At 38.9% G+C, this 26072-nt stretch overlaps 4 protein-coding genes across 7 annotated transcripts in view; 1 reads left to right on the forward strand and 3 right to left on the reverse strand.

The window, feature by feature from the left end:
• Positions 1-11225, reverse strand: part of LOC124416651 — a 95703-nt gene extending 84478 nt beyond the window's left edge. For both annotated transcript variants that reach the window (XR_006930794.1, XM_046897908.1), the window contains exons 1-3: positions 10711-11225; positions 9615-9782; positions 9162-9292 (exon numbers count right to left, since the gene is read on the reverse strand). Coding sequence is in view for 1 of the 2 variants with exons in the window: in XM_046897908.1 (XP_046753864.1) it covers positions 9162-9292; positions 9615-9782; positions 10711-10962 (551 nt within the window). In the remaining variant the exon portion in view is untranslated. The remainder of the gene's footprint in view (positions 1-9161; positions 9293-9614; positions 9783-10710) is intronic.
• Positions 11047-11406, reverse strand: LOC124416258. Its single transcript, XM_046897186.1, has one exon. It carries the CDS (start codon positions 11404-11406, stop codon positions 11047-11049), a length of 360 nt encoding a protein of 119 aa, XP_046753142.1.
• Positions 11407-11554: 148 nt separating this feature from the next.
• Positions 11555-21858, forward strand: LOC124416641 (kinesin-like protein KIF21A). 2 transcript variants are annotated; one of them, XM_046897892.1, is made up of 15 exons: positions 11555-11984; positions 13572-13956; positions 14134-14580; positions 14763-15075; positions 15150-15454; positions 15544-15790; positions 15880-16781; positions 16884-17236; positions 17383-17583; positions 17851-17976; positions 19041-19209; positions 19327-19432; positions 19511-20065; positions 20139-20409; positions 21458-21858. In XM_046897892.1, exons 1-15 carry the CDS (start codon positions 11947-11949, stop codon positions 21528-21530), a joined length of 4491 nt encoding a protein of 1496 aa, XP_046753848.1. In that variant the 5' UTR covers positions 11555-11946; the 3' UTR covers positions 21531-21858. The 2 variants fall into 2 exon arrangements, with proteins under 2 accessions (XP_046753848.1, XP_046753849.1); XM_046897893.1 differs by lacking the exon at positions 21458-21858 and adding an exon at positions 20585-20930.
• Positions 21859-21861: 3 nt separating this feature from the next.
• LOC124416648 (bifunctional arginine demethylase and lysyl-hydroxylase PSR) lies at positions 21862-25689 on the reverse strand. Of its 2 annotated transcripts, none has more exons than XM_046897904.1 (6): positions 25479-25689; positions 25042-25247; positions 24056-24338; positions 22810-23165; positions 22245-22477; positions 21862-22028 (listed from the first exon to the last, which is right to left on the reverse strand). In XM_046897904.1, the coding sequence occupies exons 1-6, from the start codon at positions 25549-25551 to the stop codon at positions 22004-22006; spliced, it is 1176 nt and encodes a 391-aa protein (XP_046753860.1). In that variant the 5' UTR covers positions 25552-25689; the 3' UTR covers positions 21862-22003. The 2 variants fall into 2 exon arrangements, with proteins under 2 accessions (XP_046753860.1, XP_046753859.1); XM_046897903.1 differs by having other exon boundaries at positions 21862-22031.
• Positions 25690-26072: the final 383 nt, after the last annotated feature.

The raw sequence follows: 26072 nt of genomic DNA on the forward strand, positions 1-26072 counted from the left end.
AACAGAACGGACCAGGAAGAAGAACGTGTTGAAATTTCTTACCGGGCGGAAATCGCGTTGGCTGCATGTCGAAAACGATACCTTATACAAGGAGTAAAAGGAATATCCGAACAACGTTGGAACGATAATGGTACCGCCAAAACGCGAAAACGATGGCAGGCTACGAAAAGAAAGAAGATTAAAAAACGTACATCAACCCAGAGATACATTTGTGCTTGTCAGAGTGCAGCCCGCGTCGCTATCACCGAGATTATAATATACGTGAAGGGAGGAAGCGATTTCAAAGCCGTGTCTCTTCTCATGCCACAGTCACGCGACATTTTCGCCTAATCGCTAAAGGATCGCGAGATTTCGCGATACCGTCACGTGTTCCAGAGCACAGGCGTGGAATTCGTTCTAGGACACCCTGTATGCGTAAACGACGACGGTTACACACGCCGGTAATCTACCGACTCGGAAACGCCTCTTGCGATCGAGATTGCAGCAGCTACACGATCGGCCTTAGGCCTTCGCCTATTTTTAGCAGCGGTTTCGTTCGTTTCGAGGGCGGCCGTCAGAAAGGGCGGGGACTCAAGGTGTAGGTATTTATTTATCCATAAATCTGTTCGCCTTCGCGCCGGTAGCTCGACCGGATCAGCTTTGCCAGATTCCGACGATACCTCGAGGAGCTGAGCGGCTGATCGAGAGTGTTTGGCTCCTCGCAACGACGGGTTAACTTCACCCACATTCATATCACTCGATGGCATGAATCCTACATACGAACAGAATCACGCGTCGAATCGAATTTGCGGATCGAAGATATCGCGATAAAGAAACCGGTCGATTGATCTCCCCCCTCAATTCTATGATGAGGTCGATTCATCAGCCTTCGCATTGAGATGCAGCAAAGGAGCAACAACAATCGAAGCTCGTCAGCAGCGGAGCGCCGTGTGCGTTAATATAAGTTGATAAAAATTCATGCTTTAGAGAGAGAAGCAACGTCGGTGCAAGTATTATAGATATGAATCCTCTTTTTATGCACTGCACAGTTTGATTTACGACGGTACCGCTGCAGACACAGAGCCCAATGATGGCTTGTTTCTTCCTGTCGCGATATTTTGAAACAATGATCCTGCCTCCCCTCCTTCTCATGTTCGCATCGCTATCCATTTACGTTCGATGGATTATAATTATCAATCGATTTATCCGTCTCGCACGAAGCCCGAGAATACGATCGAAGCTTCCAGGTCCCCGTGAGGTGACCTCTGATATGCATTCTCTTGGCTTATAAGTCAGCGACGATTTTGCGGCGAGGTTGAGGTTGACGATGCCGTTGCCGCTGCTGCTGCTGCTGCTGCATAGCCTACCGCTTATTCTGTCACCCGTCCAAATCTATAGTTAGCAGCTGCCAACCTGCTTATAAGACTTCATTCACAAATTACATTGCGGGATATAAGCGAGGTACCTACCTACTGCTGAGAACGATTCCTTGCGGTTTCAATAGATTGCCGTTCGAAAAGGAGACACTCCCGCTACTTCAAAGATAACTAGGATTTAAATGGAATGGTGAAATACCCTCAGCGACGATCATCGGGTGACAAGGCATGGCAGGTAACCGGCTGTACCTACCTCCTCGAATTACAAAGAGTGCGAGAGAAGATCCACCGTCGGATTTCGCAGCGACCGTTTCACGAACCTCGAGACAACCTGATCGTTGAAGAATTTCGGTAACCTCAATGAATTTGCAATCAATTTTTCCAGGAATATTCACCGACGGTAATAAAATGGTTCAACTGCTATGGATGGTGATGTGAGGAGGATGGTATGATGATGGCTTATGCCCCGTCACGCGAACCACGTGAAACCAACTGTTCGTTATACCCGTAAATTTGCTCCAGGTAAAAAGAGTCCCGATATTAAGAATAAATCTGAGAGGCTGTAACTATATCAAAGGTACATACCACTATACCTCCCGCAAGGCGTAGTGCGGTGCAGGCGAGCGAAATGAAATCGGTAAATTTCGTTGACGTAGGAGGAATCGCTGAGCGGTGGTTCGTCCAAATTGGAAGTATATAAATGGACCATAGTTGTAAGATTTATCAAAATCATCCTCTACGAGGATTAAGAATTTCCGCACACGTGCAATGTATATTAAAGGCGTAAAGTAGCTGGGTTCGTAATAGAGGTAAGCTGCTATGCTCATTTCTAGTATGTACATGTATATTTATACAAATATATGCAACACCCACATACACAAAGTTTCCAAGAAATCTACATTTACAGATATTTCTGGCACGGATTCAACCACGTTGCCTCTCTAAGGCTCGTTACGTAAACACGTATTTTGACCGGCAAATATTATTTGTTAGATTTTCCCAACAAGATTATCTACCGCTCTCTACAAACGTGAAATTTTTTCATCATTATATATTTTCTGAGAAACAGATTACTAGGACTTAACTGATATTATATATGCATTTGTCCGTAATTTTTTTCAAGCCTGCACCTTGACGATGGTCGGCAAAATAGCGTTAAAAAGCGATACAATAAGCCTGAAATCGACGTCCAGCCGAATATTTCGTACAAGAATTTGATACCTCGCCGTAGGTATCGACGCGTTCGTTTCAAACGTGCCTCGTGAAAAATTATAGGAAAAAGACCTGAGCTACGCGGGAAGGAAAAGCTCGATTGAAACGTCGGAGGAGTTTCTATTGTACATTTCCGGCGAGGTCCAGTCAGAAAAGCCGATAAACCATGGCGATCTGCGATCTGGTTTTTATAAGGATACAGGAAAAGATTGATGCGAGCTCTTTGTAAAAACTGTCAGTAATTTTTCTGGGCATCAATCGCGAGCTGGGAAAAGTTCGTGTATCGCTCTAGGTTATATACCTATAATTCTAGTATACATAGGTCGGTTTAAGCTTCGACATGAAGACCGGCATCCGATGGCTACGGAAGCATCAGGGCGTAACTGATGCCAGTTTAATGTAGCTTCCACCTCAGGATTCATCCGTCAAACTTTGAAACGTGTCAGCGAATTCAGGCCACCGCGATAAATCTGGTGGGGGGGAGGAGGGGGGAGGGGGGAGGAGGGGACTCCGCAGCAGCTCGAGCGCGATATTTACAATAGAAAATGAACTCGGTGCAAAAATGAAGTCAAGTTTCTATCCTGTACACGTACCTACATGTGCGTATTTCCGCTCTTCTTGCTAACATCGAATTAGACACCGTTCACCGCGTCTATCCAGTCAATGTCTCTTGCCTGATGGGGGGGGCTGTCCGATGATCGATCGATCGATCGATCGATCGGAGTTTAACCGATGTAAGCATAAAGAGGCACTGGGAAGAAGAAAAAAAAATCACCGCACACGATATAGGCGTTATATTACAGTCTTCCTTGGGTCTGGAAATGTCGGGCAAATACTGTCGAAAAAACGTTACGTCGCGATTCGTTCCGGTTTTATCATCCGAGGAGAGTAAATTGGCCAATTCTCTTTACGCCCGAACGAATAAAACTTGAAACCATTGCCATCTCAGATTTTCCCTTGTGGATTTTTCTACCATAAATAGGGGGGGATCAATAATTCCACGAAGCAGTCGTATCCCTTGCAACAGCTGCTGACAAGGTGATAATCTACGATGGGTATCAGGTAGGTGCAAGGAAAGGTTTGGTTATAACTACACCTAATACGGACACCTTATAACGCACCGTATACCTACAGACCCGAGGCTTCGAAGCAGGCGAGTACAACAAAGAAAGAAATTGAAAGAAATAATCAATCGCGTATTCGCTACCGGATTCGATCATTCACCGACGTGGTGCTGACTTAATCCTATCTACAGTATATCTGCAGGTTACTCGAAGAGAGCAAAAGACCAGATTTTACTAAAAACTGTCGAAATGGAGGGACTCGTCAGGTTTTTTGGTAAAATGTACTTCGTAAAAAAGTACAAAACCTGCTATATTTATATTAGAAAATATATAATTGACGTGGGTATGTTTTATAAAAAAAAACCTTGATGCGTTCTTCTTTACCTTTAGTTTTGAGTAAAATCTTCTTCTTTTCCTCTCTCCGTGTAACGGTCACCTTAATGGAAGTAGCGAAGAATGCTATGCAAGCGAACAAGTGCACGAACTTTGTTCGCAAATTGCGAACGCCAAAGATTGGATTTGCTATTTTTATACGAAACCTTCTAGCCAATACTGTCAAGTGAGATTTCTACTGCTTATACGTGTCGATTCGGTGAATATCCATCAATGATGAATGAAAAAACGAAGCAAAGAGGCGAAAGAAACTGAAAATAATTGAAAACCCTGGTGATTTCTGGGCAGAAAAAAACTTGCTAATTCTTCGCTCAATTTGCGCTCGAGCCTCGTTGGTGCCTCGACCAACGTTCCGGTGCAAGATCGACAAAAGCCCGCAACGCGTAGGCCAAGATCGAGTCGGATGATGAAGCACGTGAGTGACGAATGGCTGCTTCGTGCTGAGATAACAATCACTTATTACATTACGTTCGCCTTACACAATGAGCTCGCTACACAGTCGTCGCTGAAGTCAGATACTCAGGTACAGACAGGAATTATACGATGTCTTATACCTACATGCACTATCCACGTCTGTTGATAAATCGGATGTAAACCACGGTTAAAATTCATACTTTATATTATACTCAAGTGCACAACTGCGGTACTTGGGTTTGTGATAATTCTAGCGGGGCATAAAGATGGGATATTTTTTCGAAAGAAAACTAATCATGCTTATTACGCAGGAGATGAGATTACGTACAATAAATTTTTAATCTGTGGGCATTCTACACGCATATTAAACAGAAATTTTTTTTTTTTTTTTACATTTATATAACTAAATTATGATTCTATAGATCGAATAATAAACCAAATTTTCATTTATTACTTATTAAGTTTGCTTTTATCTTTTTACATGGATAAATGATAAATATCACCGGTTAACACGAATTTTGAGTCTGCCTTCAAGACGTCAAATTTTTTATTTCTTCCGCGTAACTGATGAAAAAAAAAAAATGTTTTACTAGATAAAGTTTGAAGAAAACGTTTCTCGTTTCTAAGAAAGAAAACTTTATCTAATAAAACTATTTTTTTTTTGGTTAGTTACATGAAAGAAATAAAAATTTGAGTTCTAGAACCCAATCTCAAAATTCGTGTTGAACGGTGTTTTATTCGTGTAGAATCTCCGATTCGATTATGCCTTGACGAATGGTTTTACAACTAAAAAGAAAGGTAAAAGAACAAAACAAACATTGACCACCTCCAGTTCTTATAGATACGATCATATCACGTTTTACTCAATTTCCAACCCTCGTGAAACGACTTCACTTTGATACGAAGTCGTGCAATAAATACCGCTGTGTATATAACTGCACGGATATCGTTAATAAAGCGTATAAAATTTCGCAATAGATGTATATATCAGAGATGAAGAAATTGCAGGATTACCGTTTCCTGAGTGGCTCGTCTATGAGCAGATTCGCACGTACTTATACGTCGAGCACCTTCTTCTATCGGTCAAACAGGCACCGAGTCGTTCGCATGGCGTCGCGAAAAAAATTTTCACGCGGGACAAGATGTTTATCGGATTACAGCTTACGCCCGAATTTGTACAGGCACCTAATGTTGTGTCTGTGAATTTTCAATAACACGAGGCTTAATTCACTGTAATCTGTTGTTAGGTAAGAATGGTTTCTAGACGTCTCGTTATCTGAATGATTCAATTAATTTATCAGGGGGCAGCGTCGCGGAGGACGAGGATTACAACGTCCGCTGTAGGTAAATCAACGAAATATGTTTTTTTTTTTTTGCACACCTATACCTAGTCTCCTACGAAAATTTTACTCGCGACACAAAAGTGCAGAATAAATTTTGAACCAAGTATACGTATGAGGTATAACGCATAACGTATTTACCGCGACACGTGTGTTTCGCGCATCGTACCGAGTTGAAATTCGTTAAAGATACACGCGGCAGGATTCACCGTGTGTCAATTTTATCATCCCGTCTTGTAACGTATAACATTATACCGGAAAGAGAATAGAGTGACGTAAGAAATTAGGCAAATGTATTCTGTAACAGACAGCAATGGTACATTACATGCACTACATGTATACACGTTACACACACAACGCACGACAGCGGCGAATCCTAATATATACTCGCGCATGTTTTTGCAAATAATGTATATTTTTGGCTCGAGATTGGCGTAATAGCTATACATTAGGGTGGTCCTTATTTAGGATGTTTACGAATTTTTTCCGGGCCGCCCCCCTAATTTGACTTGGAATACGTCAAAAGCAACTCCCTAATTTTATCGGATTTTTATCTCAACTCTTTATGCTTGTCCCGAGCGGCTTTCGTTTCGCCACAAGAAGAACATGGGATTTCACCATCACTTTACACTTATTTTTTTTTGCCCCGGTAATTTTCATGGGAGAAATATCTGAATCAGACGGGTATTTATCAAGTATAATAAGCTCTTTTTTCCAAGCATATCTTTTTTCTTCCCGATAGCTTTAATCGTCAATTATTTTCAGTGAATTTCTACATTTCTTCTAGATGTAATATTATAATTAACACGCAATTTTCTGAAAGAAAAAAAATATCCTCGAAAGGAGTTATTTATGTACTTGATAAACCCTCGTCTGATTCACATTTTTCCAATGAAAATTACCAGAGAAAAACAATAAAGTTTAAAGTTATCATAAAATCCCATATTATTCTTATGGCAAAACAAAAGCCTCGTGGAACAGTGTAAACAGTAGAGATAAAAATCTGAAAAAATTAGGTAATTCTTACCGAATTATTTCAAGTCGATTCCGGGGGCGGCCGGAAAAAATTCGTCAACGTCTTAAAGAAGGACCACCCCAGTATACATATATTAATATATAGCGACTCATTCGCCAAAATTGAAGCACCTGGGAGGCATTAGACACGATCGTATACGATGCGTATATATCCCCGAACATTATAGGAATGCCTACAAACCATGCAACGCAAACACCGAAAACGAGCGGGCAAATATCATTCTCGCTGTACAAGCGCGCTTTTGGCTACCGAAACATGAACGGTTTGCCCCTGCTAATTGACGACACCGAATAATTTTCAAGCCGCGATCATACAGGCGTGACAGATACACGTCCGATTATTCGCTATACGATCCCAATACAAACGTTGAAGATATCTCGGTCTATGCAAAAACGGTGCGTCGATTATCGTATAATAAATGTATACATAAATCAATAAATATATAAATATACCAATAAATATACATAAGTATGTAATTATGTGTGCGTAATTTATGTGTGAACGAATATTTGCGTGTGTGCACGTTACAAGCTCGATTACATCACACGTGTTTGCAATACTTAATTCTGCACTCTACGGCGGATAGTCAAGCCTCCGCTGCTGGGGAATTATTATCGCGCGATATAGTCAGAATAAAGAGGGGCGCAAAGCGCTGCAGATATATTGTTGAGCTAAAATTATTTGCCAGACGAGAAGGCGCTGATAAAGCGCCGCGTGTATAATGTAATTATGTGTACCTATATCTCATTGTCAGCAACAAAAATCAAGGTCTCAATTCAGTTTGTCAATTGTGAATTGTACCCTGATTGCAAAACGAACGATAATTCCTCCGAAAGTATATTTATGTAACAATTGCAACGAGCTTACACTTGACGATCATTATCAATTGGAACATGTAGACGTTGACACTTCAACTTGAAATCGTAGAAACAATCGTTGAGGATTTTAACCACCCGAGATTACAATAATTCCTTGCAAATGAGCCCGCTGATTGCAGTCGTCAGGATTACACATCGGTTCGGTTGGGCATATTATCGCTATTATAGTAGGTATACGCGTGCGACTTGTCTGACGCAACGCAAATGGTTTCTCACAGCTAGCAGTCGGCCTGGCTAAACTCTTCGAGCTCAAAATACGTGCGTGTATACATATACATTGTACATACACGCATGCAACGTGTTTTTCACTCAAAAAGATACGCGCGAAGTTATAAGTTACTTGCCTACGACCGATATTCAAATATGTTTACTAGTGTTGTGTAAAAATATTTATACATGACCGCCTAAATTCAGAACGATATTTACCCTGTAAGATCCCATCCTCGTGTGCACTCCTATATCATAATCAACGGGTAAAATCTTGCAAAGGTTTACGAGGTGAGTGTAAAGGTGTAATAAATTGTTTTTTTTTCGTTCTTTCCTTTTTCTTTTGTTCCACTTGCGACACTGCGGTGAATAAAGTTCTGCGACAGATAATTCATTGCTTTAGTTTATTGCACGGACTGCGTAACGCGGGGATAAAACTTTGGGGCAAAGTGTTTAAAATCACGGAGATTGTTTGCCTGGGGGAATATCTGTCTTAATCAGAACCGTTGCCGTAATTCTGACTAGAGGTAAGTTTTTTTCAAGTGATAAAACACGAGGGAAATTGGCGAGTTTGAACGAGTTCTTTCGAGTTTCCGGAGGTGCTTGAAAAACCGAATCCTGGCGCCATCTAGCCACGCGGTGGTCGGATTCACCAGGTCGTTTACCCGCCTGTTTACAACTCCGCGACACACACGAGCCTACCGTACACGTATTATATGTGATTACATAATCGTGCCAGAGAACACTAATCATTAGTCTCTTTGTCATTACTCGTTTCGCTGTACTTATGACATTAGAGAATGTAACTATTAATTAATTAAAGAACTCTGTACGCCGGACGTGTAATCTAATCTACACGGGCACAGCGTATCTTATAGTATAGTTATATGCCGTGCATACGTGCACGCGTATTGTAATATCCCAGCTAAATGAAATTAGTTCTTTGCCAAACGAGGCAGACCCCGGTTCCTCCCTTGTCCTCGCCCTGCGCTGACACAGTTTCGAACATTCGACCATACATTACGTGGCGGTTATATGTATGCGTTGCGTTTTTACTACTTTTTCTTCCCAGCCGTCAAGTTTCTGATCCTCGGAATCATCGCATTCGAGGCCTTTATACAACGGCAGTTGTGTAGAAACGATCGCCGCGCAAAATTCATCACTCCAGGAGATGAATAAAAACATGCGTACAAATTAGAAGAAAACTGCTAGCAGTTTTAATAAATAAAAAATCAGAAGGAGCAATGAAGAAAAAAACTCACCTATCCGGCGGCAACTTTACAAGGTCAAGGCGTTCGGGAGGCTCCATCGCTACCGGAATTTTATTCTTCTTGCCTCTACTCTTGTTGGTTGTTTCGTTTTTGAAACCCTGCTGCAACTTCCATCTTGTCACCTTGTAAATGAAAGTAATCTTTTGTTTAGAATTAATTGTGACCGTAATCAAATAAAAAATTCATTCACCGCTAATTTGCACCCGTGACTCGCAACTCGAGTGTTGAAAGCACTTATATCGCGGTTAACCTATTAGCCGATAATTTTTTACGAAAATTATTACTATTACGAAAACGATTATCCGTATAATAACGATTTTTCAGAAAATCTCAATTTTAGTATAATGTTCTTCAAGCCGAAAGTGGCCGAAGTATATTTGCATTTTATAATTTTGCGGGTTTCAGCCGCATTAGTTCACGTTAAAATTATGTTATATTTATTACCGGTAGGTTAGCCTTGGCCATGGAGATGGTCCGGGTGAAAATGGATCGTTGTCCCTGACTTAACGAAGCTGACGAAGTTCCGTCGTCTAGGCTTGACAAAAGCCTCTCACTGTCAGCAACTGCATCTGGATCCAGATCACGATTTTCACGAGTCAATTCCTCCGCATTCTGTGCAACAATCGAAATAAAACTCTTTCACTATCTGCAAAAAATTGGGTATTTGCAACCTAACGAATCACGGATTGATTTGTTCGGTGAAGGGTGCACGGGTGCTCGCCTGTGTATGTGGCCAATAACAAAATGTTGCGTCATCCTATCGGCACACCTTGACCTCAATTAAAGTCACGGTTATTTAATACGACGCTTTTCATTTTTGCCCAGGTGAAAAACAAACGAGAACGAATAGGTAGTCAAGGTATACAGAGACGGCTCTAAGGTGAACGTTTGCATATCAGGATAAAGCCAGTTAGAACAGGCTCTATCGAGCAATACCGCAGCCGAATTGTCTGCCGATTCCTTACTACCCAACGTATCAATTTATGAATCCAGATTTTTACCTCAGCAGTGACGAGATCGGAAGAAGGCGGCAGAACATATCGCACTTATGATAGTAATTTGTCTGTTAAAACCGACAAGTCGTTACTTGATGCGTCTTCGAATTGTTTAAATCTTGAGATGCTCTTTTTTTCTGACCTCGATTCTCGATTGTTCGGCAACGCGAAAACCACCCAGACGATAATGTCGGAAATATCACGTCGGTAAAGATGAAACACTCGAGCGCTGGTTCCCACTAGGTACAGACTACCGACTGTAAAAAAGCTACTCCGCGATAAGCTTACCGACCACAATTTCTAATCGACGAGTTAGGAATCTAATGGCTGGTATTTAATCACTAGCGCCACAAATGCTAGATCGACGCCACCAATGCGAACTTCTGATAACTATGACACGGGCGAATGCTTGGCGGGAAAAATTCGTTCAAAATAACCTCCCTCACAAGTTCACGCTATTTTTTTCACGCAGATAGATGGCAGATTTGAGAGTCGCTAATTTTTCATAATTGTAAAAAATATTTTAAATCTTTCGAGCAACTTACAGACAACTGATGACTGTTTGTCTCAAACGATGATTCTGTAAAAGCGGGAACTGATATCTGAGGGTATACATCGACCGTCGACGAACACGGGATAGAACAAGGCTTTGTTTCTGGAGGCGTTGATTGTGCTTTGCATACGGTCATCCTGCCGCAGGCCCATGGATCGACGGGCACCGGATCCGGCGCTTCGTCGCAGGACCAATTTTCGTCGATCGTTTGCACACTTTCACCAGGATCATGTTTCAGATACATCCACTGCGATAAACACACTAGATGTTTGCATAATAAACTCGGGGGTCAAAGAGTACGCGAAAAACCTTGTGTAAGTAGGTTAATTTAAACTCGGAAAAGTAAATATGTTTTAGCAGGCCTGATGTTTACGTTGAACAATCTCATCCAGGCGAGGTACGAACAGTGAACGACAAAAGCGTAGGAATTCTTCTCGAGATATCTGGCATACAACATATCCATCGCTCGGCAAATAAGCTCTTCTCGAATCGAGTTGACGATAAAGTCTTGTTCCGCATCGTCAAGAATTTCACACCACTTTGTAGAAGGAATGTCAGACGGAGGACGAGCTACACTCGACGGTCTCCTAGAGTCTTTATCCTTTTCTGGCGTCTCTAAATCGCTGACAGTTCTTTTACCCGAACTTCTACGATTTGAATTGACCGATTTTCGTCGCAATGTATTCATGATTCTAGCGTAACGTGCATCAATAACGAAAAAAATGTCAAAACTGAAACTAACTTGAAACTGGCAACGGATCGCGCGGATAGTTCAGAGCCGAATTAGCGTTATGTTATTCCGCGGTTAGATGGCGCATGGTGCACCTGATTCAAGATGTCTGTCTTAAACTCGTATCGAAAGACAGTAGACTGTAGTCACTGTAGAAACAGTAAAATCAGTCGAGCCGTCGTAGTGACAGTGGCACACGATGCGCGGTAACATTTTGTTCAAGCTATGAAGAGGGTGTTAAACAACCGTAAGGGTTAATCAATTCCCCAAGGCCGGCCGTATGATACGCCGATACCGGTCTTTAAATTATAAATCCCACAAATTGTTGGATTACTTTTTCTCTTTTGCTATTCTTCGCTTCATGCGGATAGCGCCGAGCAGCCACAATACCTACGGAGATCCGACTTCTACCTCAATTACGTAGAAAAGTGCAGTTGTTTCTAAATTTTAACCGCTGCAGTCAGTGGTTGCACATTTTACAACAATCGCGCTCGGCAAATGATGGCTGATGATTCGAGCGTTCGAGTGGCCGTCAGGTACGTGATTATTATTGCATCTAAATGCAAATCCCGATTTGTTTTCATCACAGAGTGCCAATTGGTCGATTTTTTTTTCTAAGCGCATAAATGGAGATAGCTTCCCGAGCTGCGTGGGGGGTCCAAGAAACGTAGTCCTCTATAAGGAAATTTGACATTCTTTGGACACCTAATTCGTTGCGAAATTTTATTTTTTCTATAGATACATATTCATGGGATGACCTCAATTCTTATATTAGTTTGGATCTCATGCTTTAAAAATCATCTTTCAATATTGAACCTGTGACGACAATGCAAAGAACTGTCACTTCCATTGCAATATATGAAAGTTTTCGCACTTTTCACATACAATAAACGTCATTTTGTGGGCGCTAATATTACCTCGTCAACATTCAAAACCTAAGACATTACTCTGTTCAATCCAAACACTTATCATCTGTTTTTACAAACAGAGTTCATAATTTCCACACCTATGTCCCTGTTTTATTTAAAATTCAATATCAGCACCCGTTCAACGCAATAAAGTGGGAAGATACTCTGATTGCTATTCAAGGCCAGAATATTTTGTATACGCAAGTCCCCAGGCTGGCTTGAAACAACACACTTTAGAACAGACATTACATTGAAAAGACTTTATATCATCTTAAAATTCATACCATCTAATTGCCTTCAAGTACGTGCTTCTAACAGTGTATTTGAAGCTACATGTAAAACAAAGTATATTTGAACCTCAATTCTATCCTTGGATGTTGACATAAATGATAATATCAGCATCGCATTAAAGTAAAATATATTCCAATCATTCACGTATGAATTTTAATTCATACAGATCCACTCAAATTCATTGTCAAACACAGTTCCTTGCGTAAAAAATGATTCACTTATTAACTTCAGGTAGTGATGGTGTTTACTATCACTTCTGTCATCGACTAATTATATAATCGTTTTATTTCATCATCACCTTTTTTACTCAGTCTGTGGTACGTTGTTATTAGTAGGATGATCTCTCCTTTTAAGACACAGATGTGTAGGCTCTGTCGCTATCCCTGTCATGCATAATAAATACCTGATTCAAGAATGAATGGACCTAATCCCCCCTCCTCCCGCTCTCACGTATGTCGATGTACGAATCTCCTGCTTCTCTGTTACTCCATATGCCATGGAATAACTTTCATTGATGATATTAAGCAATGGGTGTGATTGAATACAATGAGAAATTGAACATAGTAATAGATAATCTTAAATTAATGATGTTCAAAGTTTCTTGCAAATCTGATCAAATGGAAAAAATACCCATAAATTTCATTTAATGCTAAACATTTAGCATTTATTCAAATATGAACTGAGCTAATAAACAAAATATGTTTATGTGTTTGTGCTTAGTGCTTAACTTTATGTTTAGAGAAGTGTGATGGCAAAAGCTGCGATGTTACATTCAAACAATCCCAGTCTGGATCCCATTTTTAATCGTAGTAAACATATATATGCAACAAATTGGGAAATATTAAAGACGTTTCAATGCTGCACTTTGCATTAGGATATATTGTAATTTCTACGTAATCACACTATCGTCCAATAATTTTTCAGGATACGGCCTCAGGTTGCTCGTGAGGTTATAGACATGTGCAGAGTATGTACACAGGTACCGCCGGGAGAGCCGCAGGTTTTTCTTGGCCCGGACAAAGCTTTCACGTATGATCATGTTTTTGATACTGGTGTCGGACAAAATACCATATATGAGGCTTGTGTTGCACGTCTGGTGGACGGTGCTCTAGATGGCTACAACGCTACTGTTCTTGCTTATGGTCAAACTGGCTCTGGAAAAACCTACACCATGGGAACAGGTTTCGATGTCGAAGTAGACGACAGTGTGATCGGCATCATTCCTAGAGCCATTACACAGTTATACAATGGGATATTAGAAAAGCAAGAGCGTGCCAGAGAACGTGGGCAAATGCCACCAGAGTTTAAGGTAAAATTTTCAAAAATTTTGATAGACCAGAGACATTTATTGAGTTCACATTAAAATAAAGATATAGTGATGGTTGAATATAATTCACACATCATTAAGCTACATAGAGAACTTGAATTAATGAATTTACCACTAAAGCCTGATTTCAAATTGAGTAAACATACTTTTTTGATACAGGTGACGGCACAATTTCTCGAATTATACAACGAAGAACTCAAGGATTTATTAGAGCCAGGTGGTCCAAGGGGAGGAGCTCGTATTCACGAAGACACTACAGGAAGTATTCATTTGACAGGTGTAGAGCCAAGAATTGTGACGAGTCCGGAAGATGCTTTGGAGTGTTTGCGACTTGGAGCTCTCTCTCGCACAACTGGCTCAACGCAAATGAATACACAGTCTTCAAGGTCCCATGCAATATTTACACTGCATGTCAAACAGCAACGTTGTGTAAAAGTTGAAGACCCTGATGCAGACGTTGACACTAGCGGCACCGAACCTGCTAGTGAGTTTGAAACACTAACTGCTAAGTTTCATTTTGTCGACTTGGCAGGGTCAGAAAGACTTAAACGAACTGGAGCTACCGGAGAAAGAGCTAAAGAAGGAATTTCTATCAATTGTGGCTTGGTAAGTATCTACTGTAAGGTATATAGCGTTAAAGAATAAGGCGAATTAACTGATATCGTAGGTTATATCAAAGAATTTTAGAGATGTAAAACCACATGATTGGAACGAACATCAAGACGTTTAATGTTAGCCTGATTGTGAATAGCATAATCTTTGATAGATATCTTTTGTTTTACTGATAGTTGGCACTTGGTAATGTAATCTCAGCCCTTGGAGATACAACGAAAAAAGCCCTCCATGTTCCGTATCGAGATTCCAAGCTAACGAGGCTGCTGCAGGACTCGCTGGGTGGAAATAGCCAAACGGTTATGATAGCATGTGTCTCGCCCAGTGATCGTGATTTCATGGAAACACTGAGTACTTTGAAATATGCTAATAGAGCAAGAAACATAAAGAACAAAGTGACAATAAATCAAGACAAAAGTTCGCGAACAATTGCTTCTCTTCGCAGAGAAATACAGCAGCTACAACTTGAATTAATGGAGTACAGGCAGGGTGAGTTAAATGTTGCTCATTCAATTAGATGTTCACATCTAATCGTTTAATGAAACCTAATGAATTTCTTGAAGGCAAGAGAGTGGTCGGTGAGGATGGTGTGAACGATGCTTGGCACGAGAATCAAATGCTGAACAGTGAATTGACCAGTCTTCGTACTAGAGTCAAAGCTCTTTCTGAAACTGTGGAAGCTCTTACAGCCAAGAATGCTCTTCTATTAGCAGAGAAAGCAGCAGGTCATTGGCTAGCATCCGGAGGAAGTGGCAGTGATGATGTGACCAGCTTAGTGCAAGGCTATTTGCAAGAAATAGAAGAACTGCGAGCTCGACTACTCGAAGCAGAGGCGATGTATCAGCAGTTGAAAAAACGACAAGTTCAGGTAAATTACTTATAAAATTACAATAAATTGATCCCTTTTTCGTTTTTTCATCGAATGATTTATGTGCGTTTGTTTCCTATGTTTAACAGGTTAATGCAGCTAATATGTATGGTGAACCCTCCTATGTATTTCATAACGACTCTTCTGCTGTCCTGGCAGAAGCTAAGAAAGAACTTCAGAAAGAAATTAACACGTTGGCAGCATTAAAAGAGCAGCATACACCTAATTCTAACACTTCTGCAAAAGTAGAAGGAGAAGATGGAGAACAGGAGGAAAATGATAACGTTCACGAATTCATGAGCGAAGATGAATCTGATGACGATGCAGATCGAAAAGGTAAAATTGAATCTGTTTTATTCATCTTGATACAGGTATGAAAAGTATTCAGCAATGACGTTTTTCAATTTTTATCTTATGCTCTGTAGAAGAAGATGAAGAGGAGGAAGCTATGGGGCGAGAGTTAGAAGCTCTGACGTCGGACATAGACGTTAAGCAGCGTTTAATTCAAGAATTGGAATTGTCGCAAAGAAGGCTGCAAACAATGAAACAACACTACGAAGACAAATTGAATCAATTGCAAGCACGTATTAAAAATACGACTGAAGAACGAGATAAAGTACTGTCATCTTTACAGCAACACCCTGCTCCGCCAACTGAGAAAGTTAAAAAATTACGGGATGAGTACGAGCGAAAATTATCGTCAATGCAAAAAGAGATGCGATTACTTCAGTCAGCCAAAAAAGAACATGCCCGATTATTACGCAGTCAATCTCAAAGTGAGAACAGGCTTAGAGGATTGAGAAATGAGTTGGCAGAGATGAAGAGAGCAAAAGTTAAGCTACTGAACAAGATGAGAGAAGAGGCACAGAGGCATAAGGAGAATGAGTTGAGACGCAATAGAGAGATAGCTCAATTGCGTAAAGAAAGTCGTAAAAATGCGAATATGATTAGGAATTTAGAGGCAGATAAAAAAATGAAAGAAGTAGTATTACGAAGAAAGCAGGAAGAGGTAACGGCACTCAGGAAACGAGATAGAGGTTTGAGTCAGAAGGCAGCTGGTAGGACAGCACAAAAAGAGAAGAGTCCAAAGGCCCTTAAACAAAGGTGGCAAACGTTTGAAAGAACTATTACAAAGCAGGCGTTGGCAAAGCAGGCTGCAGCTGAAACTGAAAGAGAAATGGAAAGGCTTTTACAGGAGCGAGAAGAATTAGGAAGGGATTTGGAAAGGCTTCAAAAACGGAGAGCTGTTGCTGCTGCTGCAAATGGTGACACCGCTGATATAGACGAAGAAATTGATAACGTTAAGAGTAAAATAAGTTACCTACAGGTAGGTCTGGCAATTCATACAATAACCAACAATATTAATATTTTAATGTAAAGTTTATTCATAGTAAACGTAATTATTAGATTAAACCAAGTTTTATTACAGGACAGTATAGCTGACTGTCAGCGTGATATGGTGGAAATGGGTGAAGTAGAAGGCGAGAGTGAGCCAGGGGCTGAGGTTCTGCTTGCCACGATCAAGTCAGTTGACGAAGCACGTTATCTATTAGAAAGAATGCTGGCATTTACTGTGGAACAAAGTTGTATGGCCGCACAGAGGCAATCAGAAGTCCGTGATATGGAAACTAGATTGAACCAAGTTTCGCAGGAAAGTGATGTGCAACATCAACTACTTGAACATGTGTTGAGAGATCGAGATTTACTTTCACTCACCAATAACCATCAAAATAATTCTTCTATCTATAGTCCCAATAGTTCAAGAAGTTCTTCGCCAGACAAGTAAGTTTCGTACATTATCTGAGGTAAATTTATGAAATTAAACAATGCTATTTTAGCTAGTTCAACACTAGTTAGCATTATCACACTTGCACATTTATTATTCCTGTTGGTCCTGATTACGTTTACATAATTGTGCGTTTTCCCAGCAATGACAGCTACAACCAAGTAATTTCTGGAACTGACGATAAACAACAGAAAAGCAACAAAGTTCGACGGAGGACCACACAGCCACAGGAGCTACTTTATGGCGTTGCAGTAGGTTCAGATACGACGAAAGCGGATGACGATCAAAATCAAAACCACAACCATCCACTCACAAGGGTACCCAGCGCTCCTGGCAGTCTAAAGTAAGTATGTCAAATCAGAATTGAACCAAGGCTTCGAATACATTGCAAATATTTCATAGTATCTATTTCAAATTTACTAGAGGTTTCATTGAATATGATAATTATCTAATTACATCATTGAGCAAATAGTCTATTCATAATTAGCTTTTTTACATTAGATGTATGAATTAGTATATACTCCTCATTAGCACGTCAAATGATACTTCATTTATTTTACAACGATTTGTATCATTGAATGAATTTTCCATACTGTAATAATCAATTTAGGGGTTTGGTATTGACTAGAAGTCAATACGGAGTTGGAGTCATTGGTGGCTCACCAACGTTAACTCGTCGTGATAGTACCTCGCCAAGGCCTCTGCGACGACCCCTCCATCCTGGGGGAGGCTCCATGTGAGTGACAATGGTTCAACACGTCTTTACCCTTGCACTCCTTGTATATCTCTGTTTCAATGCCTTGTACAATGCACTGATTTCTACTGTATTTCCTTCAGATGAACAATAAGTACAGATTATAGCACACTACAAAATAGAGTAACATTTAAAAGTAAACATATTTATTCCCTACATATTACATATAAACATAATGTATTGATAGAAATGCCTATCTATGGATAAATTATCTTTCTTGTATAAAGTATCGATTAATTTTTTATGCAATCTGATGGTCTATATAAAATTCTGCCATAACAATAAATACATGCATAAACTCTCCACATGCTAAACAAACGTGTACCAATCAACTACCTAGTCACATACACGGACAAATATCTTTTGATGAGAATCACATTTCTTGCCAATCCTTCATTTTGATATTGTAGCTGCTAAAAGAACAACTAACATTTACTAACGATCTTCTCGTATCAAGTAACTGCAGGACTGTAGATTGGTTGTGTATATTTAGTTAATCCCCTTTAGTGATCCGAATTAATGTTTTTTATGAAATTGGGATCTAGACAGTTCTAACATTCGTAGATGATTTTTTAGTCTGCAACATAAATAGATTCCAAAACGGAATACATTTGACAAAATACATTCGTAGACAATTCTCAATGATCATACAACAATAAACTCTTCAACATCTAACACATTTCTACCAACAATCATATAAAAAATTGTACAAAAAGTATCGTAAACTCAATGAAAATAATCCTTCATTTCATTTAAATTTATCACAAGTTAAGCCAATATTTGATCAAACTATCACATTGCCATGAGATTAGCATACGACTGTAAGTATAGTTGTACATTGTACTTGTGATAAAATTAATTTTTATCATCTCTCTCTGCAGTTGGCAAAAAGACAATGTGCATTCTCCTAAAAGGAATTCGTCCGTGCTTTAAAATCAATCGTTCGCACTTGCATGTGTAGTAGCCCCGACCTAGCAAAGCATGGTAATCAGCCTGGGATGCATCTAATCTGACTAACGCGTTAACATAACAAACAACCTAACCAGGGAACAGGTTGGACTGACGGATGTATCATCACCACCTGGATCGCCGACTGCTTATCGTCGATTCAATAGTCGAGAAGAAAATGTATTTTCAAGGCTGACTGCCAGTAGGCAGCCATTGCCTTCTGACCCTCAACCTACTAGAGGAGTCATTTCCCAATATCAGGGAAAAGTAAGTATACTTCAAACTATCTTGATTGAGAGAAGCATGATTTATGCGAAGTATGAATATACGTTTACTTCAGTTCAACAATTGGATTCTGTAATGCAGATTTCTATTATTTTACAGGCGCAACCCAGAGCAATTTTGCAATGTAGTCATGTAGCAGAAGGACATAGCAAGGCTGTTCTTACTATTTGTGCTACTAATGATCGTCTTTTTAGCGGTTCCAAAGGTATAACACTGAAAATCTGTAAAGTAAATTGAAGCAAAAACGTCTGCAAAATTAACTTGATATAATTTTCACGTACAGATCGTACAGTGAAAGTTTGGGATCTGGAAACTGGGCTGGAAAGTCTCACACTGAGTGGTCATCCAAATAATGTTGTAGCGGTAAAATATTCTGTTGAACATCGCCTGCTTTTTAGTATATCAGCAGCATATGTAAAAGTCTGGGATTTACGAGCTGGAAACTCTTGTATCAAAACGCTGTTTTCATCCGGTCAAGCTCAGAGCGGCCCTTTGGCTCTATCAACACCATCTAGAACCCTTCAACTTCCTGTTGGGGAGACGACAATAAATGACGTGGCTCTAAGTCTTGACGAGAAAGAACTTTATACGGCAACTAGTGATAAAGTTAGAATATGGGACTTGCGCAAGTTAACTTACACTGGAAGACTGAGTACAGCTCACACTGCTGCAGTAATGTGTTTGGCAGTGGCTTCTGATGGCAGAGTAATTACTGGTAGCAAAGACCACCTTATAGCTCTCGTAGAGCCAAATACTTCTGGGCAATCTGTTAGCCTTGCACCGCCTCACTATGATGGTGTACAATGCCTGGCTACATATGGCTCAACCTTATTCTCTGGTATGTAATTGTTAGCCGAATTGAATGTACTGCGTATAAAATTCCAATGGTTTACATTAACTGCGTTTCACAGGGTCCCGAGACATGTGTATTAAAAGATGGGATTTAGAAAGAATGGAATTAGTTCAATCGCTCAACAATGCTCACAAAGATTGGGTTCTTGGATTATGTACAGTAAACCATGGCTCGGTTCTAATTTCTGGGTGTCGCGGTGGTTTATTGAGAGCATGGTCAGTTCCTCGAGATCAATCTGGAGAATGCAGCCTTTTGGGAGAGGTTCGGGCTCATAGTTCTGCGATTAATGCAGTTGTCACGAATCAACAACACATATTCACGGCTAGCAAGTGAGTCTCGTATTGTACTTTACACATTCTAAGGGGTTTTGTCCAAAGGCCACTTTGTGATAAATACGTGCTTACAGAAAAATTAACACAATCCGGAACACTTTGGACCAAACTCCATGAGAATAGTGTACTTAGTTAAGAATCAATTTAACATGATGGGGGATATTGATTACAGCTCTGGAGAAGTTAAGCTGTGGCGAATACCTGATGCCTCGCTTATTATGTCTGTGTCTACAGTATCGCTTTAACTTATTTTATTCATTTGTATTTGTTTTGTATTTTTTTACAGCTCATTTGGTTTTATTTTATAACAATCCGCATGTACTTTGCTTCACGTACCGCGAAAGAACAATATATTTTTTATTATGTTTGTAAGCAACAAACGTATCTACCAATTCAACTGTTATGCAGTAATTCGAATTTTAAAGTTGTTGCATTCATCTGATCATGGCTCTTGAATCTTAATTGACTATAAAATTCAACTGTATTCAAGTGAATATATATATACATATATATATATATATATATATATATATATATATATGAAACCAAATGTGCACAGCATGTACTTGATTAAGTAAAATTTATACAATAAATATGAGTCCAACAAGAAGTTGACCAGTATCCAACAAATATACCCACATACACAATTACATGTATAAGTACTTTGTTGGATACTGGTCAACTCCTTGTTGGACTCATATTTATTGTATAAATTTTACTTAATCGAGTACATGCTGTGCACATTTGGTTTCACTTTAGTTTGTTTACCTCGAAGTAGTGACATATTATTAGCATATTACAGGAAATTTTAATGTCACATAAATTATTATCAGTGATTACATACACAGTTCTTACCACATTGTAAACTGCAACTCCATACATTGAAAAATTACTGCTTACAAAAAATCGTAATAACTAGTTATTTGATTACTTGTATGATTCACAATTATAATTGTTAAATTTCCATGTTATATTGCATCTGTGTTGTTTACTTTGCTGTTTAATGCTTTGCATGGCTACCAAAAACGCAACTACGAACGTGAAGTGATGGCTCCTTGAAACTATGGCACTACTACAAGAGAGATCAACGACAACGAAGCAACTCCTTGAGGCGCTGAATCGAATCTGCGCGTCAATTGTAAATTTTTAGCGAATTTATTTTATATTCTGTTCATAGATCACTAAAATTAAATTTAACTCAATGTAGCATACATTTTATATTTCTTTGCGTTCCTTATCAGTTATGAAACATAATCTAAGTGTACTATTTAAACTTACCAGCAGTATTTTCTTATTGAACACGTATTCAACACTATTTTAGATGGCTTGTTGAACTGGAATTATACACTAATATGTAACTTCAATGAAAGGAAAATTAGAAAATCTCGTTATCTATTAAGCCTAATGCTACTCAGTATGGAATAAAGTTATACAAACATAGTAAAACAGTTTTGGTATTATCTAGCATTTATTTTATTATGAACAGGAATATGGTAATATTAATTACAATATTTACTCTTGGTACAAACAATAATTGCTGTATAATACTGTACAGTCTGAGGTCTCTGGAGGTCCCAAGGATACGATATTGTCAGGGTTGGCAGTTGTTTAGTTTTCTTCTGAAATTAATAACAGTGAGGCTTTCAGTAATTGTATTCATACCTAAATTTTTCAGCAAATGGGTAATTCAAACTAAGGGCTCGAGACATGATATAATGAATATGTCTAAAACCGAATAACTAATATGGCATAACAATAGAATTTCAATTTGCATACTACAAATTAATATTCATAAATTCAGAAAAGGAAAAAAATTGAAGTGGTATAGGTACCGCTTCTTTTTTTTGTGTGCAGTGAGTGATTCTTGGCCGCTATCATCAGCGCTGTCTTCCGATTGGCTACTGCTACTGCTGCTAGAAGAACTACTCGAAGATCCACTTGAAGAATCACTCGCTACCCCTGTATCTTCTTTTATATCAATAGTATCAGCTAATGCTCCTAAATCTGGTTCTTTGACACGAAGTACTCTTTGCCATTTGCGTGAAAGTTTAGGCCTCCCTCTTACCTGGCAGGAAATATCAGAGGAAAAGTTCGATGAAATTCATATTATTGATATTATCTGTATGGTATTGAAGTTAACAATTACAGCATTTTGGGCCACCAATGATCGTTAATAAAACTTGACATGGAACTTGTGAAAGTCTAACAAAATTGACGCTTTATAAATAAGTTATTAATAGCTTATTAAAATATTTGACTTGTTGTGATACTATTCTATATTCAGTAATGTAGACAGTGCATGAGATGAACAAATTCTTTGTTTTTATTTCTACTCAGAAAATCGATTAAATGAATGAATAAAAATTAAATGAAAAGTTCCATAAAGTTAAAACTTACCGTCTTATGCCATACGACGGGAAAGTTTGTGCGAGAGCAAAAATTTTGTGTTACTGCTATTGTATTGTCAAGATTCAATACTACATGCCACCATCCACCTGGAACAAAGACAGTATCTCCTGGCCCTTGTAATATTTCAGTCGGTTGACAGTCTTTTGGCCACGTGGGTAGTTTCGTTCGTGGATAAATGGTAGCAAACCAAGTGATAGCTTCATCCCTTTGCTTTCCACCTTCCATTGCGTTAACTTTAAGAAGTTCACGAGGAGTGTGAGTGGGAAATAGACACCACCGTTTGTGGCCTGAAATTAAGGCATTCCAAGCACTAGTCCCCAGTGGATCTATGTGGATACCAGTGCCTGACAAACATATTAAAATTACACCAGAAACTTATTCAACTTAGGATAGCTTCGAAAACTTTTACAGATCAAATATGTCGGTGCATGAACAATGCCAAGACCTCAAAACTATTGAATTGATATTTGAAGTTTGTACTACATATTTCTAGGTAAGTTAAGAGGTTATGTGGGTCGTGAACTTTCATAAAATCCATTTTTTTCTACAACTTTTTCTTAAATACAATAAAACAATTATCGATCCAACTTAGGGTATATGAGAGAACAACATGTCGTCAAATTTTTATCAAAAGAATGTTAAAAATTCAGTTGTTCCGAACTGGTTTTGGGAAATCCAGTATTTCCGCAATGGACACAATAACTCCTGCTAACTTCATCTGAAATCAAGAAACCAAATATTTTCTGTTGGTAGGTGAGTACAGCTCGTGACTAAACGAAGGATTTTTTTTTAAATTGAAGTTTGAATTTTTGGCAGAGCCTTTTGAAAAAAAGTAAGATATTTGGTACCCTTTACACCATGTATTGGTTTAAAAAATAAGTTGTAATCAAAGAAAAAAAAAATCTTTCGTCCATTCACTAGCTATACTCACCTACTAACAGAAAATATTTGGTTTCTCGTTTTCAGATGAAGCTAGCAGGAGTTATCGTGTCCACCGTAGAAATACTGGGTCTTCGAAAACCAGTTCGGATCAACTGGATTTTCAAAATTTTTGGATAAAAATTCCATGGAATATAGTTCAAATATGCCTTATCTCATATACTCTAAGTTTGATTAAAATAATTCTTTTATTATGTTGAAAAAAACAAATTATAGAAAAAATGGATAAAACAATGTTACTGAATGTTTAATAACTTCGAATGTGACAGTGCCCTGAGATTCATTTGATTCATACCTGATCTCGCGGGTCCCATAACAAACCATCGATAAGGTGGTCGTCGATGCTCTCCGGCATGCTGGAAAAGGTCATCTTGGAAATATAGTGGTATTGAGTAATCTTCTAGTAATTTTCTACGGCGTGGATGTTCTCCAAATGAACTATCAAAGATATAGAGTGGCGAGTCATCTTCGTTATTCAACATATAACGGACGTAGTATTTCATCTTCATTTTTACGCTGTACCCTTCATTGTCTTCTCCGCATTTGAATTTCTGATTCCGATATTTCTTCGCAAGCCTCTACTTAGCAACATAAATTTTAGATCAATGCATGTCACAAAATTTAATCATACATAATAATGTTAAACTCAAAAAATGTATGGGCCAAAACTCTGGATTTACCAAAATATTTGATACTCTAAGGAGTGAGGTTCAACTGTTGTGCACACTAGGCTGGTAACAAGTGAGAAAGTATTTCCTAAAAAGTGGGATTTTTTTACTGCAAAAAGGTCTTCAAAGAGTACCGCATATAAATTACTCATCATATGGTAATTGACGTGATAGAAAGACTCAAACTTTCACTTCATCATATTCAAGGTCGTAACATGATTGTGACGATGCTTCTTTAGAACAACTCATTATTTCACAACTTTGGCATACTCTGATGTACAATCAATTGTAATACAGCATCAATAAATTTTGATTTTGTAAATTCTACTTCTTCAGTTAGTCTGGAGCTGCAATATAGTGCTTTTGAATTAAATCTTTCGTTACGTTAACCTTACTTATTTCAGGCTGACTTCATTTTCAGAATCACAGACAAAACCTATTAGATAACATTTAATAATTTTCATGGAGTCTAGAAATAATATGAATGAGTAAGTTGGAATGAATTTTCAAATAAAGGTGAGGAGTTCTTAACGAATGAAATGTAAGAACAGATACTTGTTCCCAGCTCTGATATTATGAGAAATACCGAAACATAAATGCATGCTAAATTTACCTCGACAGTCCATTTGTTTTGGGCTTTCCAATCGCACTGAGTTTCTCGTATCACTACGGGTTTGTAAGGCTTTTCATACTTTTCAATAAACTCGGCCGGAGTCACCGACCTCTCATCGATACGATCGACATTATCAGTAAATTCCCAAAAGGTAGCAAACTTTTTGTGATAACCATGCTGAGACCAGGCGATTTTATCTCCAAGTTCTATGCAGAAAAATATTTGTATGAATTATATTTAAGAAATGACTCGGCGAAACTTTTTTTGGCGCTAACTTGTTACTTGATACCGACAAATTGGACATTGTAAAATTAATGGGATATGAAATGAAGATCTAATGGACTATAATGTTCGAAAATCACTGAATTGGACTTCAAATCTTCTACACGCCCATATCGCATTACTGAATAGGTTATGAACGAGGTTATGAGGCATACCTGGTCTAGCTTTTCGCTTCACTTCTTTAATACGTTTTTTCGCTCGGTGATCTAGCTTGAGCTCTTCCGACATGTCGTGTGATATACTAATTTAAATTATTAAAAATATATTTACAAATATAATTTTTAAGGAACACACAGGCACACGTCACGGAGTGATACCGTAACTTTAATAGTGCGCATAGTTTCCGCGAGGTGCGAATTTTTCATTCCGTAATCTGCATTTCTTTTTCCTGCATGTTGTAGCTACAGCTCAGCAACAGTAATTACATTTCTAATGTTGTAATTACCGCATGCAGTATTATCAAATAACCGAGGAAATGATTAGAACGGTAGATTATCCTGATTAAAATTTTTTTAAACAAATCCTACGTTTTATTTTACATTGGTATAATATGAAATTACGAATTCAGGCGAAATCCAGCAGGTTACGGGATTACCTGGGAGATGACACTAGTAGTGACGTGCCTACGTGACAAGAGCCATGCAACGGCATGCAGCGGGTTGCGTGTCGAGTCGTCTCCTCCCTGCAGTTGGGAGTTTTGGACAGCTGAGCTTTTTCATTTATAATTGACAGGCCGCCGAGGTTAAGAA

Source organism: Diprion similis, chromosome 2, assembly GCF_021155765.1.
Source record: "Diprion similis isolate iyDipSimi1 chromosome 2, iyDipSimi1.1, whole genome shotgun sequence".
In the NCBI taxonomy this organism is placed as follows: Eukaryota; Metazoa; Arthropoda; class Insecta; order Hymenoptera; family Diprionidae; genus Diprion; species Diprion similis.